Here is a 21,998-nt window from a genome sequence, read left to right on the forward strand (position 1 = left end):
TGATTGTCAGCCTTGAGCCATGCTCGCCTGCTTTTTTTCCCACAAACAAGTTTGTTCCCATTTGAGGACCTTTATTACTTGCTGTTCCCTCTGCCTGGAATCATTTTCTCTAGATCATTTTATTGCAGACTCCTTTATTCAGGACTCATCAGAAAGTAGCTTCTTTAGAAAAACACTCCATAAACATATAATTGCAAACAACCTCAATCAAATGCCAATTGAAGTCCAATCTCTAAGTCAATTGGTCTGTGGTTTTCTAACAATACCAGTGCAATGAAGATAAAAGTTAGCATCTATTATAGATTAAAAAAGACAAAATCTAAGTGCAGTCTATAATTTCATCCCATTTTTTATAAAGAACTTGTATAGAGAGCATTGCTTTGACAAATGGAGAAAATAGAGTGTATTGTGTGTTAAATATTATGAACTTACTGTTGCTAATTTTCATGAATTTGATTATTACATACATTATGAAAGAGGATTCTGTTTTCCTTAGGAGATGCATACTGAAATGTTTGTAGAAGCAAAATCAAGATGACTGCAACTAGCTTTGAAACAAGGGGGTTGGGAGAAGGATGGATGGAGGAGGAGAGAGAGGAGAGAGAGGGAAGGAGAGAGTGACAAAGAGAGAATGGGAATACATACTAAACAAATATGACAAGATGCTAATGTCTGGTGAATAATGGTAAAAAGGTTGAAAGCTTATCAAGTGAGTAGCAAACAAAAATTCTGAACTTTATCTAGCAGCTTTGTTGTTGACATTAGTATTAGTAAAGTTACCTTCCAACTGTTTTAATGTATTAGAAGAGTAAGCAAATGAATAGCTAAAGCTAGGTTGGCCAAAGAAGCTTCCTCGTAAACTTCCTAGCCTATTATCCTGTTTGCGTTTCTTTTGCTGTTGTTGTTTGCATCACATTTATCATTTTTCTGAAACAATTTCTGTGCATGTATTTCCTTGACTCTAATGTGTGTATCACCCCAGTCCTATACTGAGATGTTATTTGAGCGAGGATGTTTTAGTGCCTTGTTCATTGGTGAATCACAGGCATTCAAACAAGTATCTGTCATGTCAGTGATATTTAGTATTAACTGTGAAATGGATGAATGAGGCGATCCCAAGGAACTCTAGAGTCAGATGGTATTGTCTTTGTCCCCAAGCTAAGGTAATGTCATGAGACCCATTTGCCGTTGTAGAGTTCTGTGAAGCTGAAAGGGCCACTTGGTCTGGTTGTCGCATGTGGGGTGTGGTTGATGGGAACAGGCACTACCAAAATTTGCAGTAATCCTAGGGGTTACAACCACAGGAAGTAGACGTAAAACCAAAAGGTGACTGGTGACACAGTCCTGAACTGTCTCTGTCTCCCCGTGGGGGAAGTGTGCGTGTGTGTGCGTGTCTTTGCACCTGTGCATGTATGCCCTGGCACATACTTGGAAGTCGGAGGACAGCTTTCAAGTGGCAGTTCTCTTCCTCGATCTAGTTGAGGTAGAGTCCCTCTGGTCTCTACCTTGTTTCTTACTCAAGCTGGGTGCTCCACAAGTTTCTCAGCAATCTCCTGTTCCTGTCACCCATCGTATTTTAGGAGTTCTGTAATTACAGATGTATACCACCACATCTGGCTTCTTCAAGTGGCTTCTGGGGATTAACTTCAGGTTATCAGGCTTGAGTGACAAGTGTCTTTAGACACAGAGTCATGGAACTGGCTGTTTTAATGTGCTAATTTAATCTAAAAAGTGTTAATTTAATCTGAAACAGTTGGATTGGTGGCATTTTGAACTTGTAAATTGCTTCAATTGTGTAAATATTTTCACCATGATTCCTTTTAACATAGAGCACTTTGAGAAAGGGTGCACTTTAAGTTGTGTCGATGAAGAAGGAAAACTACAGGGATAAGGAAGCAGCTCGGAACAGAGTGGCTTACTCACAGAAGAAAACTTTATTCCTCACAATTTATCCTATAAGCAACTCTTTGTCTTAAATTTCTTTTCCTACCTGTTTCCTGTCCTTTATAACTTTCTCTGCTTGATTTAATGTCTCGGGCCACTGTCCACTCTCACCCTTGGGGAGTATATTCTCCCCTACTCTGGAATAAAGTGTCTTCTGTATCATGCTCTGAAAGGTTCATCTAAATTCTTTGAGCAGAGATCATGAGGATTAGGTGCCATGGGGATCCTAGTGATAACTTTTGGTATTTCCACCAAGTTATAAGCATATTTTCTTCATCGTCACTGTGCCTTCAAAGTTCCAGGAATTGACAGCTGGATTCATCACTTCTGATTTTAAACTTGTAAAGGAGGATCTCCAGAGGAACGATTTCTTTTAGGTATTTGGGGAAGTCATTCAGAGGTATTGGTATTAAAATCCTTGTTGAATTGAACAGTAATTGAAAGCTTCACTGTTTATTCCTTCCTGGTCAAAAAGCTAACTTTTTGAAATGTAAATGTATTTATTAATGATACACTTATAACATATTATGCATTCCCCTTTACTTCATCTCTTCATAAAACCTTTCACAGTTTACATTGCTATAGCAGAAATGATTTGACTTCTTAGAATTACTTATATAATAAACATCTATGTTTTTATAGAAGTAAATCAAGATGTATAAGTTTCAACTGCTCTATGATTGAAAAGCATGACAAAATAACTTAAATTTTTTCTCTTAGCATTAGTATCCAAGATTTATAATGGCTTTGGATGGTTAATTTATAGTTATTCATCAGTATAAAAAAAGGATTAAAAGTGATGCTTTAATCAACATTTAGTTTTATTGAAAAATGGAATTTTCTATCTTATTAAAACACTGTGCAATAATTTACACAACATTTGTTAGCAGTAACTTTACATAAATAGTTCACATTTGTTCTTGAACAATTTAAAAAATACAAAGTATATATAGTTAGTTTTTATATGTACATGGATATAATAATTCCTGGATCAAAAATATTTTGAAGGAAATTGCATTTTTACTGAAACTTTTTAGTGATATTTTATTTGTGTTTTAATAAATAAAACTTACCTGAATATCAGAGTGCAGCGCTAAGCCACTAGAGGCCAGGTAGTGATGGCACATACGTTTAATCCCAGGACTCAGGGTCACCCTGGTCTACACGAGATTGACTCCGTCTAAAAAGAGAAACAGAGCTCACACAGAGGTGTTCCCTGCACTCGGAATCACATGCCTTTATTCCCAGCACTAGGGAGGTGGAGACAGGAGTGACATGACTGGGCAGAGAGAGGAATGTAAGGCAGGAGGAGACAAGAGCTCATTGCAGTCTGAGGTTTGGTGCCGAGCATTGCAGTCTGCAGTCAGGCTGAGAATAGGATCATCACTTTGTCTGAGCCTTGGTAGAGGTAAGAACTCGCTAGTGGCTTGGCTGCTTTGCTTTTCTGATCTTCAGCTTGAACCCCAATATCTGTCTCTGGGTTTTTATTAATTGTGCTACAAAACTTAAGACTTGTTTTCTTGACAAAATTCCCTAAACAATACTGTATAACTGCAATGATCATACAGGCAAGATTTCTCAAAAGGCACTTATATCTGGGGCGGAGGGGAGGGGAGGTGACCAATGGCTGTCAAGTTTGACTTAAGGCTCTCTCAAGAGGAGAGAATTCATGCCTGGTCCTGTAAACCTAGCCCACTCTCTATGGGTGGTGAGACATGGAAACTAGATTACAACCTTCTACTGCCAATTTCCTAAACCAATGTAATTTCTAACTGCGAGACAGCATCTGGGGGTGGGGTGGGATATGATAACGGGATTAAAGATGATTAAAATATATTATATACATGTATGAAATGTCACAATGAAACCCATTAGTATGTACAAGTAATATATGCTAATAAAATTTTAAATCTATATATTGAATCAAACTTACATTTAGATATAAATTACAATGCCAAGCACATTCTAAATGTTAAGTAAATTTATGCCTTTTTAACAGGCATCTTTGATGGTGGCTAGCATTTTTTTTCTGTCCTCTTGTATTCAAAATGAAAATTCATTTCTTATATGGGTCCAAGACTATGCCAAAGATCCCAATTATGACAGCTTTTGGGTCTTTGGGCTCTCACCCACTTCAAGTACTTTTGAATTTCCAGTCATCTCCTCTTTAAGAGGATGATTGTAATAATTTGCAACAGTACATTATACATATCAGAACTAGTTCTTTTATTTTAAAAAATGATTATCAGAAAGGATATTTTGCAATGGCCTTTTAATTCAACTCAAAGTATATATTCCTTAAAGTGTTACTAATGTCTCATCTGCCTTATATGAAGTACAAAATCATATTTAAACCATTTAAAGCATCGTTCCATTGGGCAAAACATTTTGGAACGAAATCTCTGGATTTTCATGGTACAACAGGTTATGTCTGTTATAATCTTAGTAACAATATTATTAGCCTTTGTGTGGTTAACCACTGTTTTAATTTTTTTCATCTCCTATCCTTTACAGTTGATCACTGTCAGATGGCCCAGCAACAATTTAACTCCAACTATCTGGATGTCTTGGCCATAGTTTGAGACCCGAAGAACTCTCTACATAGCCCAGAAGAGCTGTGAACTCACAAACTTCTGGCTTTAACATCTGGGATTCTGTAATTATAGTCATGGTTCTCTCTCTCTCTCTCTCTCTCTCTCTCTCTCTCTCTCTCTCTCTCTCCCTCCTTCTCCCTCCTTCCATCCTTCCCTCTTATTGCCTCCTTATCTTCTTGTCTTAAGCTTGTTAGACTAGCTACCTTTAGTTACAACCCCAAACTCAGTCCTTGGGAGGCAGAGGAAGCCGGATCTCTGTGAGTTCAAGGTCAGCCTGGTCTACAAAGCTAGTTCCAGAACAGCCTGGGCTGTTACACAGCAGAGAAACCCTGTCTAAAAACAAACAACAACAACCAAAAAAAATCCCCAAAAAACAAAAACAAAAACAAACCCCAAAAAAGCCTTTTCTAAGTCACAGTATGTCAAAGATGTTACAAAGACTTCCTTCAAACTATCCTCAGATCCACAACCATCTCACTACTGCCTGCCTACAAAGACCTGTTCTCTTATCCTCTGATCATTTAGCATTAGTTAGAATTCATATTAGAAATTCCATTAGCATGTTTTGTTCATGGACAACCTATTCCAGAGTGAATCCAAATGTATATGGAGGTGGTTAAGTTGTTTATCTGGAACTAGAATACTAGCCTTGGCAATGCAGACCCAAAACTATAGGTTGCAGCAAAAATGAAGAGTTATGATTTTGCAGATGACTCCAAATGAACTGGATATGACTTCAAGGAACAAAAGTAGGCTAGTAGATTCTTCCAGAATAAAATATATGGTCAAGAATAGTTTCTCTCTCCAGGCATGGTGGTACATGTCTTTAATCACAGCACTCAGTGAGTTCGAGGTCAGCCTGGTTTACAAAGAGAGCTCCAGGACAGTTAGTGCTGTTATACAAGGAAACCCTGTCTTAAAAAAAGCAAACAAACAAGCAAAGAATAATTTTTCTAACTGAGTGATTTTACCGTATCACCCCTATACTAAAACAACTTCTGTTAGATCTCAATTAGCTTTAAAAGTAGAAAGTATGGTTTTCAAAGACTTTTAACACTTTTTACTTCTATTACTTACTTTGCTTTAACCTCTCCACTCAATCCTTGGTATTGTCCCCTGTTCTCAGTCACCCTGGCTCATTCGCACCATGAATTTCCATTGCTTTCTTTCTCTTTGCCTGACAATATATATTATGCTCCCTCTGTGCTGATCTTTGTTAACTACCCATCAACACCTACTTCAAGATATTTTCAAGAAGTCATCCCCGCTTCTCTCACAGCAGCACTTGGTATTTGGTGACAGAATACACAGAGGTACAGAAAAATTTACACAGCCATTGTTTTACAGTCCCCAAATCAGCACTGTGCTCTGGGTTTTCTCAAATGGGAATTGAGAGGCACACGTTGTAGATAGCTGTTCAACCACCAATTATCTCTGTGACCTAAGACATGGTGTTTAATCTCATTCTTGTCTATAAAAGTCCAGGGGTAGGAATGTACAGTGGCAGTCCAGACTTTCATTCTTACACATTTGTTATGAGACTCAAGAAAGATAACGTATTTAGATGTCATTAAGAAGTCAAAACACATTGTATGAACGCAACTTTCTAAATCTACAACCCCATATCTCTTAAACCCTAAGAAACCAAACTGAGTAAAGGATAAGAGGTTTGCATTCTAATCCCGTCTAAATTATCAGACTCAGCTATGTGCTCTGTAAGCGTTGTTCATCACCCCATCTCTTCACTATACTTAGAAGATTATTATAAAAGATTCTATTTTGGCTTTGAATATTGCCAAGATGGCAATGTGGGAAAGGCAGGCAGCTGCTAAGACTCATTGAAAGGTAATGAATTCCCTTTAAAATTTCTGTAAAACAGGGGACTTAAGAAATGTAAAACTATTGGTCCAGGGTCAAGGGGCCCCTCTAGCAGTGCATTATAGCTCACATTCAATAATGAAAATGAAATGAGAAAAAGATGAGCTTCAATGTTGTGATGGATCTCTGGCCTCTTCTTAAATGATCCTTGGCTATCTGAAATGCTAAATTCTGCTGAAAAGCACTGCAGAAAAAAATAATACCCTGCCCAGTAACCTGTAATGCATGAGCTGATTAACAACCACGTCTTAAACCTTACTCTGGCCTCATCGCTGGAGTAGAGTCTGAAGAAGATACACTAGCATTCTAGCGTCTATTCTATGCAAACTTTTCCTGGTTTTGCTTTTACTAAAAACAGGTTATGGGGGGAGAGGAAGTATACTAGTTGCAGACAAAAAACAGTCAGCCCTTGCTCTCCAACTGGAACAGACATCTTTGGAAGCACTGAGAAATCATTTTAGAAGACTCAAAGCTAACCATAATACATAATAATCATAATAACCAGAATACAATCCCGGCAGTATAAAGGCCAGGCAACCTACCCTAGTGGAGCAAACGCTGTACACAACACCCAGATGAACTTGGAGGAAGAGATCACACCATAAATTTTAGGCACATCGTGACTGAGCATAGAAAGAATTACAAACAAGAGTTCTTTGAATATACATACAGTGATAACTCCAAGTTGTCTCCTCCTGCTGCCGTGCTTGATGACCAAATCATCTGTGTCAAAACCTGAGAGGCCATCTTCTTCTGTGACTGCCTAGCCGTCAGCCTTTCTGACTCCATGTTGAAGCTTTGTAAAAGAAATATTTAAATGTGGGACACACGTTCCTTTGAAGGGTGTTTTTTGGTTTGTTTCATTTTCACCAGGGTGTAAAGCACTGAAAAGTGACCCCTAGCCTGGGTTAGAACTGGTTCGATGTGACACACATGGCTTTCAGTTATGAAAACACAAGGTTAACACAGCTTGTTGTTTTGTTAGTTTGTTTTTGAGTATGGGATCAGAGAGGGAAGAAAAACCCCAAAGAGTGGGAAGCAGGTAGGCACATAAGGTGGAAAGAAAGAGGCCTGTTAAGTGAGAAAGGAAAAGGGCTCAGCACCTCTGGGTTTCTTCCATCCTAGAGGTTAGAGATGGTCCCTGTGCTGGACTTTGTCATTGTCAAGCAGGGTGACATGTATTCCGAATAATAGATTTAAGTAAAGATGCTGCAGCAAGTGTCAGAGAGATGCTGACTGCATCATAGATTCTGGTCTTTGGAGGGGGTTATACCAGATTGTCTTCAGTGGTATTCATTGCTAAGACATGGTGTCGAAAACAGAAAAATACTGCAGATTCTAGAAAATTATTGGTGAATACCAGCTAACAAAGAAAAAGGGACCAGCCAATGTTGTACTCTGAAAAAAGATGGCTGGAAGAGGGGCTGCAGATGGAGCGCTGCCATCCAAATTGCAGCATTCTCTGTGTGCGAGATAAATTCACTTGTCATATTTCAAATTAGGTTTATAGGTATCCCTCCCCCACCCGGTTGTGGCTGATGGGAAGACTTCTCAAATTTTCATTCTATATGGCAGCATATTGGCGTCTAAAGTCGAGGTCTAAGATGATGGTTTGTAGGTACATGCACATGACTAACCAGGACAGCGCTTCTCAAGTCTCCTAATATCGCTGGAGGGACGAGAGCTGCCGCAGCAACCTGTCCTTTTGCAAAACATTTTTCCTAATGTCAGAGTGCTTCGGGAGTTTTTTTTTTTTTTTTTAAAGAGGTATGGGTGTGAAATGATATTTTTCTCAGTCTAGGACATGCTCATTTACACAGACACACACACACACAGGCGCTAGCGCGCGCGCAGGCACGGGCGCGCGCGCACACACACACAAGTTAGATTAGAAGTCCCGCAGATGCTTATGAAGTCCCGTAGATGCTTATGAAGTCCTGGTAAAAGCAGAAGACAGTCTCTCCTATAACGAAGCCTAGCCAGACAGATGCCAGATAGCTGCGGAGAGCAGCATAACCTCTGCTGCTGAGCTCGCAGCCTAGCCACCAACCACTGCCAGGGCACTCTCTCGCCTTGATGTCTGGCGCGCTGGGCTGCATCTGCAGGCTGCAGAAAGCCAGGGCTCCAGTTCTCTCTCATAACGCTGCTTTCCCAACGTGCCGCAAACCCGGTACGGAACAGCAACCTCCTCAACTATTCTGATTTAGACAAAATAAAATAAAAAAAATAAACCCAAGACTCCGGAGACACTTGGAGGAGGGTCTCCCCATCCTCAACCCCTGCGCCCCCGTCTCCTCTTTTTCCAATCTTTGCATCTTAATTTCTTTTCCTGGGTTAAATTAAATAAAAGGGATTATTTGTCCATCCTGACTTGGAGATTGGGAGAAGTGGATAGGGAGGGCAAGAGGTTGGTCCCAGGCTAGATCCACCTGCTGCTGAAGTGAGAGGGCAACTACCTTATGGAAGCTGTTAAGACCGGCAGCGGCTCCGTAGAGTGTAGAAGAATTGCAAAGACCCTCAACTTCTCTGTCTCTCTCCCTCTCTGTATCTGTCTCTGTCTCTCTGTCTCTCTCTGTCTCTCTCTCTCTGTCTGTCTCTGTCTCTGTCTCTGTCTCTCTCTCAGTCATGTCACTAAAGAGTTAACCCCGGCCGGGCTCCAAATCCTCCCCACCAGGCACTCCACTCCCCCTCCTCTTTTTTTGCCCCCTCCCTTCCCGCGCACGTCGCTAAGAGGTCATCAAGCGCTCTGCCCAGTCGCATTCTCAAGCCTTACTCTTTCCCGCCCATCAAACCCGTGGCTGCTTACGAAGAGGTGTGCGCTCACCAAGGGGCGTGTTCCAGCTCCGGGAGACGCTGCGCGCCCCTGGGTTAGATCAGAGCTGCGCTAGCCATGGAGCGAAGCGGGTGCAAAGTTTGGCACCCCGCAAAGGGATGTCAGATAAGAGTGGGCGGACCGCCCGAGGGCTCTTCAGCCTTCCAATCTTAGGGTCGCTGGCTGCCTGGACCCCAGACGGTGTGCTGCAATGGACGGGGTAGATTCAGCGGCCCAGGGCACTGCCCAATCTCAGGATGGAGAGCAGCCGGCCGAGTCCCCAGAGCTGCCACCGCCGCCTCCCGCTCCGCCGCCGGCTCCTCCGCCGCCGGCTCCTCCGCCACCGGCTCCTCCGCCGCCGGCTCCTCCGCCGCCAGCTCCTCCACCAGAACCAGAACCAGAACCTGCTCTGGGACCCTGTCCAGAGCTGACTCCAGAACCAGACACAGAAACAGATGCAAAGTCAACCCTAGAGCCGTCCCCAAAGCCGGACCCAGGACCAGACTCAGAGCCGGCCCCAAAGCCGGACCCAGGACCAGACTCAGAGCCGGCCCCAAAGCCGGACCCAGGACCAGACTCAGAGCCGGCCCCAAAGCCGGACCCAGGACCAGACTCAGAGCCGGAATCAAAGCCGGACCCAGAACTTGTTCCAGAGCTGGCCCAGGAGCCGGCCCCAGAATTTGCCCTAGAGCCGGCCTCAGAGCCGGTCCCAGAACCTGACCCGGGTCCAACATCAGCGTTGGCCCCCAAAACGACTAGAGAGCCTACCCCAGATCTTGACATAGGGCTGGTCCTAGAGTCAGCCCCAAAATCTGCCAGGAAGAGGGCCCCAAAGTCGTGCCCTGAGCCAACTTCAGAGAGTCCAAGGATGAGTTTAGCACTACAACTGTTGCAATGTCAGATAGACCCTGGAGAGAGTGGTCAAAAGTCATCTCCATCTCCATTGCCATCGCCCAGAACGCCACTAACTTGGTCCAAAGTAAAGGTAAGAAAAAGACCCCTTGGGGGAGGGGGCGGCAAGGTGAGGTCGGATGGCTATGGAGTTTGCTGGACTCCAGGCATCCCTTGGATCCTTTTGGCTGCCACTCACTGGCCAGAAAGATGTGAGAATGGGAGAGCCTGGGGAAGCGAAAAGTGTCAAGGAAGCGGGAAGTGGTTGGGAGGCGGGAAGCAACATGTGGGAAAAAAGAGTAGGTTGCTTGGGGGTAGGAAAAGAGGAGACAGCACAAGTGGGAGTCAAAGCAGTTTTCCCCATGGGAGGAAGTGACAGTGCAGTGGGCTTCTATATCTTTAAAAAGCCGTGAGAGGCACCCTCAGGGAACGCAAGATACCTGAAGTATTTGGGGCTGGCTCAAGGTACTTAAGTGGATGAGCCTGAAGGGGGAGGGTGATGGGACCCACCTCTGCCACACTCACTGCCGCAGAGGCCCAAGCTGCAGAGCCTCTGCCCGCTAGGCCCCCTCCCTGCCACTGAGGAAGAGGGGGTATATCAACTAAGATGCTGCTGAAGACACTCTAGGGAGGTCCCTGGTGCCTCTGTCCACTGCTGGGCACTGGTACTCCAGGCAGAGGCAAGGGGAAGGGCGGCGCCCACGCGCACTGCAGGGGAAGGGCAAGATTCGCTGGGGGTGGGGGGGGCATGCGTGTGTTGAAGCCATCATTCTGTCTGTCTGCAGGATTTCCCAGCAGGTAGGTGCAAACACAGTGATACAGTGACGCGAGGCGTCACAAGCGGGCAACTGTCATCCCGAGCCAGGACCAGTTGGAATAGTACTGCAGTCCTTGTTTAGAGAAGTGAAAACACGAGTTGGGGTTTGTGAGCAGAGGGTGTGAACCGCAACTTTCATCTCTGCGCTCTACAGCAATTCCTTGTGAAACACCGCACTTAACTAAGGGGCGCGGGGCGCGGGGCGGGCGGGGGGGGGATGAATGAAGGGTCCTCTGGCTCTAATCCAAGTCAGAAGAGGGAGGAAGGTTTTCAATGTCTATCTCCCGTCTACCTGATTTTCTCCCTGCTCTGGTTCCCACCACGGAAAAACGTGAAAATCACAATAATGCGCATGCTTCACCTTAGCTTCACCCTAAGAAAGATACACAGGCAGAGGCACAAGCAAATAACACAACATGCCAACAACGGCAGCCTCTCCTGCCCCTTGGCAGGGCTAGGGACATGTCTTGGAAATCCTGCTGCTGTGGACTGCACACTTGTAGAATGCAGAATGCAGTGGTTTGGGGGTAGAGCTGGCATCATGAAATAGCTTGCCAAATATCTGCAGTGATAAAGTCTGCAGTGAAAGTTTCAAAGAAGACAAAGGGGTGGCCATTTATTTCAATAAATAAAATGAAATGATAGTGACTTGAACAATTCAAAATCAGGGATGGAGATTTCCCCTTCCTGCAGATACCCACCTTGGGGAGATCTCAAGAAAGGGAGGGTGGGTAGCTAAACCCCTTGATCATCATACACTAGTGTTGTCTCTTTTGGGAGGGTTTGCATTAAGCTGTTGAGTAGGAGATGAGCAAGAATCATCTGACCTGTGCCCATCTTAAGTGAAATTTGAGGAACCAGGCTGAATAACTACTGGCCTAGCCCCTTAATTACCTGGGTGGTCTGCAAAGGCATCTTTCCTTTGGCCTCAGGAAGACAGATGGGGGAGGGGGGCAGGACCGCTTTTCCAATCCCCAGTGAAAATCATTCTCTGAAAGCATATTCTACCAACTTGACTGGAAAATGTCTGCTGCCAGATATGGAGGATCAAAGCAAGGGGGCTCAGGGCAGTCTCCTTTATATTGTAACAGTTCACATATACTGGCTGGGTGGCTCACTGACCTGTAACCGCGTTCATAGGAGACAAAGACCCCAGGGGGCTGCCATTGCCCTGGAAAGAGTCAAGCATTGTTAACCTACATATTTGTACAACCGATCAGGAACCCTGACTGTCCATCAAGAAGAACCTGTAGATAAACTACTAAAGGCTCCTGGAGATCCCAAGGATGCAAAAGATCTAGGTAAATGCTCACATCATAAAGGAGTTCAGTTCTCCAATATCTTCCAAGTAGAACCGCAATTGCCCTCTGGTGCAGTTGGCAACACCCGATATTCAGTCACAGGGTCATTTTCTTCTGCATTATTTCAAGCAAGTAGCAGCTACAAACAGCCGCCTGGTATCTTAACATTCAGTACAAATAGATTGCCTTATTACCTGGGGTAAGTGTATTCTGAAATACTGCCTCCTTGAGGAAAGCTTGGGACAATACACACACATCCCCCCTCCCCCCCCCCCGCCACAATAGCACACACCCCCACACACACCCAACCCGCGCCACACAACACACACACACATCTATCCACCCACCAACCCATGCATACACCCCCACACACACAATGCCCCACAACACACACACATCCACCCCCACTCCCCCCCGCCACAATAGCACACACACCCAACCCACGCCACACAACACACACACACATCCATCCACCCACCAACCCATTCACACACACTCCCGTACACACAATGCCCCACAACACACACACATCCACCCACACACACCAACACACCCAACCTCCTCCCACCCCCCACACCCAACCCCCTCCCATTCTACACACACACTCATCCACCTCCCCACACCCAACCCCCCAACAACACACAGACACCCATCCACCCACTCCCCCCACACCCAATCCACACATACACAACCCACACAAACACATCCAAGCCCCCACAAAACACACACATCCACCCATCCCCCCACACCCACCCCCCCACAACACCCCCCCAACCCCCTCCCACCCATCCACCTACCCACCCACACCCAACCCCCTCCCACACAACACACACACAACAGTGCACCCACTCACACCCTCACACCTAACCCCCCACAACACACACATCCACCCACCCACCCACACTGAACTCCTCATAAACACATACACCCATCCACCCCCCCACACACACCCAACCCCCATACAAACACACACTCATCCCACATACACCCATCCTCCCACCCACCTCCACACACCCATGCAACAAACTATCCCCACACACCCAACCCAACATACACACACCCACATACCAACCCCCCAACACACACCCATCCACCCACCCACCCACAAACACCCAACCCCCCACGACACACACACTCACCCCACACACACCCAACCTACCCACAACACACACACACACTCATCTACACCCCCACACCCAATCCCCCAATAATACACACACCTATCCACCCACCCCCACCCAAACAACCCCCTCCCACAAAACACACATACCCATCACCCACCTACACACATACCCAACCCCCCTACAACACACACACCCATCCACGCACACACACACAACCAACACACCCACACCACACAACCAATCCACCCCCCACACCCAAGCCCCCACATAACACACACACCCATCCACCCACCTACACACACACCCAACCCCCCTACAACACGCATACCAACACACACACCCATCCACCCCCCACACTCAACCAACCCCCCCACAACACACACCCACTTACCCCCCCACACCCAACCCAACCACAACACACACACACATCCACCCCCCACCCAACCCCCCACATAACACACACAGCCATCCATCAACCAACCCACACAACCCAAAACCCCCACAACACACACACTATCCATCCACCCCCCCCACACAAAACCCTCCCACACTATACAGACACCAAACCCACCCCCACAACACACACACCCATCCACACACCCAACCCACACACAGACAACACACATCCACTTACCCCATACACAACCGCCCCAACACCCCGCCACACCCAAAACCCCCACAACACAAACCTATATACACACACACACACCCAAACCACACACAGACAACACACACCCACTTACCCCACACATAACCCCACACAAGACCCCCTACACCCAAAACCCCCACAATACAACACAACCCCCTCCCACACTACACACACATCCACCCACCTACACACACCCAACTCACCCCCACAGCACACACACCCATCCACACACCCACACAACTCAACCCCTACACACACAACACACACACACTTACCCCACACAAACCCAACCCACCCACAACACACACACCCATCCTCCCACCTACCCCCCCCCGACAACCAACCCCCTCCGACAACACACACACCCATCTGCCCACACATACACACCAACCCCCACACTATACACACACCCCTCACAAATACACCCAACCCCCCACAACACACAAACCTACCACCTACCCAGCCCACACACCCAACACCCTCCAATACAACACACACACACTCAACTCCCCCCAAAGCACGAACAACCATCTACCTCCCAAACGAACCTCCCCACAACACACATACACACCCATCCACCCACCCACCTCCACAACCAGACCCCCCCACAACAAACACACCCATCAAACCACCCACCCACACACACACACACAACCCCCTCCGTCAACACACATACCCATCCACCCACCCACACACAACACACACACCCATCCACACACACACCCACACACCCAACCCACTCAAAACATACATGCACACACGCAACTCACACACACCACAAACACCAAAACACCAACCCCCACACACCCAACCCTCCCACAGAAACACACCCATCCACCCACTCACACACACCCAACTCCCACACACAACACACACTCATCGACACACCCACACCCAACCCACACACAAAACACACACCCACTCACAACACACAACCCAACACACCCACAACACACACACATGCACCTACCCACCACCCGACAGCCAACCCCCGCCCACAACACAATACCCATCCACATCCACACACACCCAACCCCCACACACAACACACACACTCATCCGCTCACCCACACCCCAACCCCCTCACACTACACACAAACCCCTGACACACAGACCCAACACCCCACAACACACACCTATCCACGCACCCACCCCCACACACCCAACCCCCACCAACACAACACACACCCATCTACCCACCCACGCACACACCCAACCCCCCAAAACACACACATATACTCAATTCTCCCAGAGCACACACACCCATATACACCCATATACACAACATACACACAACACAACTGACACATAACACAAACACACCCATCCACTCACACACCCACACACACCCAACCCTAACACAACACACACACACACTCAACTCACCCCACAGCACACACACCCATCTACTCTCACACACCCAACACCCCCACAACACACATCCATCCACACACCCATCTACCCCCATACATACAACACACACACCCAACCCACCCACAACACATACACCCATCTACCCACACACCTACACACACCCAACCCTCCCACAATAAACACACACTCAACTCCCCCCACAGCACATACACCCATCTACACCCCACAACCAACACTCCCATAATTCACACACATCCACCCACCCATCTACCCCCATACACACAATACACACACACCCATCCACCCACACACCCCCACACACCCAACCCTCCCACAACACACACACACTCAATTCCCCCCACAGAACATACACCCATCTATCCTCACACATCCAACACCCCCACAACACACACACCCATCCACCCACCCATCTACCCCCACAACATACACACGCCCAACACACCCACAACACACACATCCATCCACCCACACACCCACACAACCCAACTCTCGCACAACACACACACACTCAACTCCCCCCACAGCACACACACCCATCTACACCCCACACATAATACCCCCACAACACACACATCCACCCACTCATCTACCCCCATACACACAATACACACACCTAACCCACCCACAACGCACATACCCATCCACCCCCCCACACACAACCCTTCCACAACACACACACACTTAACTCCCTACCAGCATACACACCTATCTACCCCTTCCAACTCAACTCCCCACAACACACCCATCCATCAGCCTACCTCCCCACACCCATCCCCCCACAGCAGACACACCCATTTACCCACACATCTACCCAAACACAACAGACACATGCCCAACCCACTTACAACACACACTCATCTACCCACCCACCCAACACACACCCATTCACCCACCGATCCACAAACACCCAACCCCCCGACAGCACATACACACATCTGCCCACCTACCCACACACACCCAACCCCACACACAACACACACCCATTCAAACCACACACACAGCACACTCACAACACACACCCATCTACCCACCCACCCCCACACACTAAACCTCCTCCCACAACACACACAAACCCATCCATCCACCCCCACACACCCCCCACAACACACATCCATCTGCCCACCCACCCACACCAAACCCCCCACACTGCACACACACACACACTCTTCACACACACCCAACCCACCACAACACACACTTATCGACCTACCCACGCTCCACACACACCCAACCCTCCAACAACACACACACTTAACTTCCCCCACAGCACACATACCCATCTACCCCACACACCCAACCCCCTACAATATACACACCCATCTACCCACGTACCTCCCCACACCCAACCCTACCACAACACACACACACTCAACTCACCCCACAGAACACACACCCATCGACCCCCTGTACTCAACCCCCATACAACATACACACCCATCCAGCCACACATCTCCACACATCCAACCCTCCCCACAACACACACACCAGTCCACCCACTCATCTACCCCAACACAAACAACACACACATAACATACACCCAACCCACCTACAACACACACACCCATCCACCCCCCACATACACCCAACCCCCTCCCACACAACACATACAACAGTGTACTCACTTACACCCTTACACCTAACCCCCCACAATACACACATCCACCCACCCACCCACACTGAACCCCTCCTAAACACATCCACCCATACACACACACACACACCCAACTCCCCCCACAACACACACTCATCCCACATACACCCATCCTCCCACCCACCTCCACACACCCATGCAACAAACCACCCCCCCACACTCACCCCAACATACACACACCCACATAACCAACCCCCCAACACACACCCATCCACCCACCCACCCACAAACACCCAACCCCCCAAGACACACACACTCACCCCACACACACCCAACCTACCCACAACACACACACACCCATCTACCCCCCACACACCCAATCCCCCAACAATACACACACTTATCCACCCACCCCCACCCAACTAACCCCCTTCCACAAAACACACACCCATCACCCACCTACACACATACCCAACCCCCCTACAACATACACACCCATCCACCTACCCACACCCAACCCCCACACACAACACACACACCCATCCACACACCCACAAACACACCCAACCCTCTCAAAACACATGCACACATGCAACTCACCCACACCACACACACACATCCACCAACCCACACCCACCCAACTCCCACACACAACACACATACACATCGACACACCCACACCCAACCCCCACACAAAACACACACTCACAACTTACAACCTAACACACCCACAACACACACACATGCATCCACCCAAAGCCCGACAGCCAACCCCCGCCCACAACACAATACCCATCCACATCCACACATACCCAACCCCCACACACAACACACACACTCATCCAGTCACCCACACCCACACACCAACCCCCACACACTACACACAAACCCCTGACACACAGACCCAACACCCCACAACACATACCTATCCATCCACCCACCCACCCCCACACACCCAATGCCCACCAACACAACACACACACCCATCCACCCACCCATGCACATACCCAACCCCCCAAAACACACACATATACTCAACTCCCCCAGAGCACACACACCCATCTATACCCATATATACAACATACACACAACACAACTGACACACAACACAAACACACCCATCCACCCACACACTCAACCCTACCACAACACACACACTCAACTCCCCCCACAGCACACACACCCATCTACCCCCATACACCGAACACCCCCACAACACTCACACCCATCCACCCACTCATCTACCCCCATACATACAACACACACACACCCACAACACACACATCCATCTACCTACACACCCCCACACACCCAACCCTCCCAACACACACACACTCAACTCCCCCCACAGCACACACACCCATCTACACCCCACACACAATACCCCCACAACACACACATCCACCCATCCATCTACCCCCATACACACAATACACACACCTAACCCACCCACAACACATATATCCATCCACCCACCCCCCCACACAACCCTCCCACAACACACACACTTAACTCCTCACCAGCATACACACCTATCTACCCCTTCCACACTCAACTCCCCACAACACACCCATCCATCAACCTACCTCCCCACACCCATTCCCCCACAGCAGACACACCCATTTACCCACACATCTACCCACACACAACACATACACCCAACCCACTTACAACACACACTCATCTACCCACCCCCCCACACCCATCCACTCACCAATCCACAGACACCCAACCCCCCCCAACAGCACATACACACATCTGCCCACCTACCCACACACACCCAACCCCCCACACAACACACACCCACTCAAACCACACACACAGCACACTCACAACACACACACACACACACACACCGAACCTCCTCCACAACACACACAAACCCATCCATCCACCCCCACATCTACCCCAACACACATAACATACACAAAACCCACCTCCCACACAACACACACACAACAGTGCTCCCACTCACACCCTCACACCTAACCCCCCACAACACACACATCCACCCACCCATCCACACTGAACCCCTTCTAAACACATACACCCATCCACCCACCCACCCACACCGAAGCCCCACACACACAACACACACTCATCCCACATATACCCATCCTCCCACCTACCTCCACACACCCATGCAACAACCCACCCCCACATACCCAACCCAACACACACAACCCACATACCAACTCCCCCAACACACACCCATCCACCCACTTACCCACAAACACCCAACCCCCCACGACACACACACTCATCCCCACACACAACATACCCACAACACACACACATCTACCCCACACACACCCAATTCCCCAACAATATACATACCTATCCACCCACCCCACACAACCAACCCCCTCCCACACAACACACACCTATCACCCACCTACACACATACCCAACCCCCCTACAACACACACACCCATCCACCCCCACACACACACCCAAACCACCCATACCACACAACCAATCCACCTGCACACACCCAACTCCCCACATAACACACACACCCATCCACCCACCTACACACACACCCAACCCCCCTACAACACACACACCAACACACACACCCATCCACCCCCCCCCACTCACCCAACCCCCACACACAGTACACACCCACTTACCCCCCACACCCAACCCAACCACAACACACACACCCATCCACCCCCCAACCCCCCACATAACACACACAGCCGTCCATCAACCCACCCACACAACCCAAACCCCTCCACAGCACACACACTATCCACCCACCCTTACACACCCAAACCCCTCCCACACTATACAGACACCAAACCCACCCCCACACACTCAAACCCTTCCCACACTACACAGACACCAAACCCACCCCCACAACACACACACCCATCCACACACCCAACCCACACACAGACAACACACCCACATACCCCACACACAACATCCCCAACACCCTACCACCCCCCAAACCCCCACAACACAAACCTATACACCCACCCACTCACACCCAAACCACACACAGACAACATACACCCACTTACCCCACACATTACCCCCCCACAAGACCCCACACACCCAAACCCCCCACAACACACACCCAACCCCCTCCCACACTACACACACATCCACCTACCTACACACACCCAACTCACCCCCACAACACACACACCCATCCACACACCCACACAACTCAACCCCTACACACACAACACACACACACTTACCCCACACAAACCCAACTCACCCACAACACACACACCCATCCACCCACCCATCCCCTGATGACCAACCCCCTCTGACAACACACACACCCATCTGCCCACACACACCAACCCCCACACTACACACACACCTCACAAACACACCCAACCCCCCACAACACACAAACATACCACCTACCCACCCCCACACACCCTACACCCTCCCACACAACACACACACACACTCAATTCCCCCCAAAGCACGAACAACCATCTACCCCCCAAACAAACCTACCCACAACACACATACACACCCATCCACCCACCGACCTCCACAACCCAAACCCCAACAAGAAACACACCCATCAAACCACCCACACTCACACACACCCCCAACCCCCTCCCACAACACACACACACACCCATCCACCCACCCACACCCAACCCCACACACAACACACATACCCAACCCTCTCAAAACACACATGCACACACACAACTCACCCACACCACACACACACATCCACCAACCCACACAAACCCAACCCTCCCACACAACACACACATACTCATCCACCCACCCACATACACCCAACTCCCACACACAACACACACAACTACACACCTCCACACAACCCCCACACAAAACACACACCCACTCACAACACACAACCCAACACACCCACAACATACACACATGCACCCACCCAACGCCCAACAGCCAACCCCTGCCCACAACACAATACCCATCCACATCCCCACACCCCCAACCCCCCACACAACACACACACTCACCCGCTCACCCACACCCACACACCAACCCCCACACACTACACACAAACCCCTGACACACAGACGCAACACCCCACAACACACACCTATCCACCCACCCACCCACACACCCAACCCCCCAAAACACACCCATATACTCAACTCCCCCAGAGCACACACAGCCATCTATACCCATATGCACAACATACACACAACACAACTGACACACAACACAGACACACCCATCCACCCATACACCCACACCCCCTCAACCTTCCCACAACACACATACACTCAACTTCCCCCACAGCACATACACCCATCTACCCTCACACACCCAACACCCCTATAACACACACATCCACCCACCCATCTACCCCTATACACACAATACACACACACCCATCCACCCCCACACACCCAACCCTCCCACAACACACACACACACACTCAACTCCCCCCACAGAACATACACCCATCTACCCTCACACATCCAACACCCCTACAACACACATCCACCCACCCATCTACCCCCATACAAACAACACACACACACCCAACCCATCCACAACACACACATCCATCCACCCACACACCCCCACACACCCAACCCTCCCAACACACATACACACTCAACTCCCCCCACAGAACATACACCCATCTACCCTCACACATCCAACACCCCTACAACACACATCCACCCACCCATCTACCCCCATACAAACAACACACACACACCCAACCCATCCACAACACACACATCCATCCACCCACACACCCCCACACACCCAACCCTCCCAACACACACACACACTCAACTCCCCCCACAGCACACACACCCATCTACACCACACACACAATACCCCTACAACACACACATCCACCCACCCATCTACCCCTATACACAATATACACACCTAACCCACCCACAACACACATACCCATCCACCCCCACAACACAACTCTTCCGCAACACACACTTAACTCCCCACCAGCATACACACCCATCTACCCCTTCCACACTCAACTCCCCACAACACACC

At 48.7% G+C, this 21,998-nt stretch overlaps 1 protein-coding gene across 1 annotated transcript in view; it reads left to right on the top strand.

Moving 5' to 3' along the window:
- Positions 1-9,439: 9,439 nt before the first annotated feature.
- Positions 9,440-21,998, top strand: part of Dgkk (diacylglycerol kinase kappa) — a 140,486-nt gene continuing 127,927 nt past the window's right edge. The window contains exons 1-2 of the mRNA XM_057760101.1: positions 9,440-9,934; positions 10,052-10,213. Coding sequence (XP_057616084.1) covers positions 9,440-9,934; positions 10,052-10,213 — 657 coding nt within the window. The remainder of the gene's footprint in view (positions 9,935-10,051; positions 10,214-21,998) is intronic.

This window comes from Chionomys nivalis, chromosome X (genome assembly GCF_950005125.1).
Source record: "Chionomys nivalis chromosome X, mChiNiv1.1, whole genome shotgun sequence".
NCBI lineage: Eukaryota > Metazoa > Chordata > Mammalia > Rodentia > Cricetidae > Chionomys > Chionomys nivalis.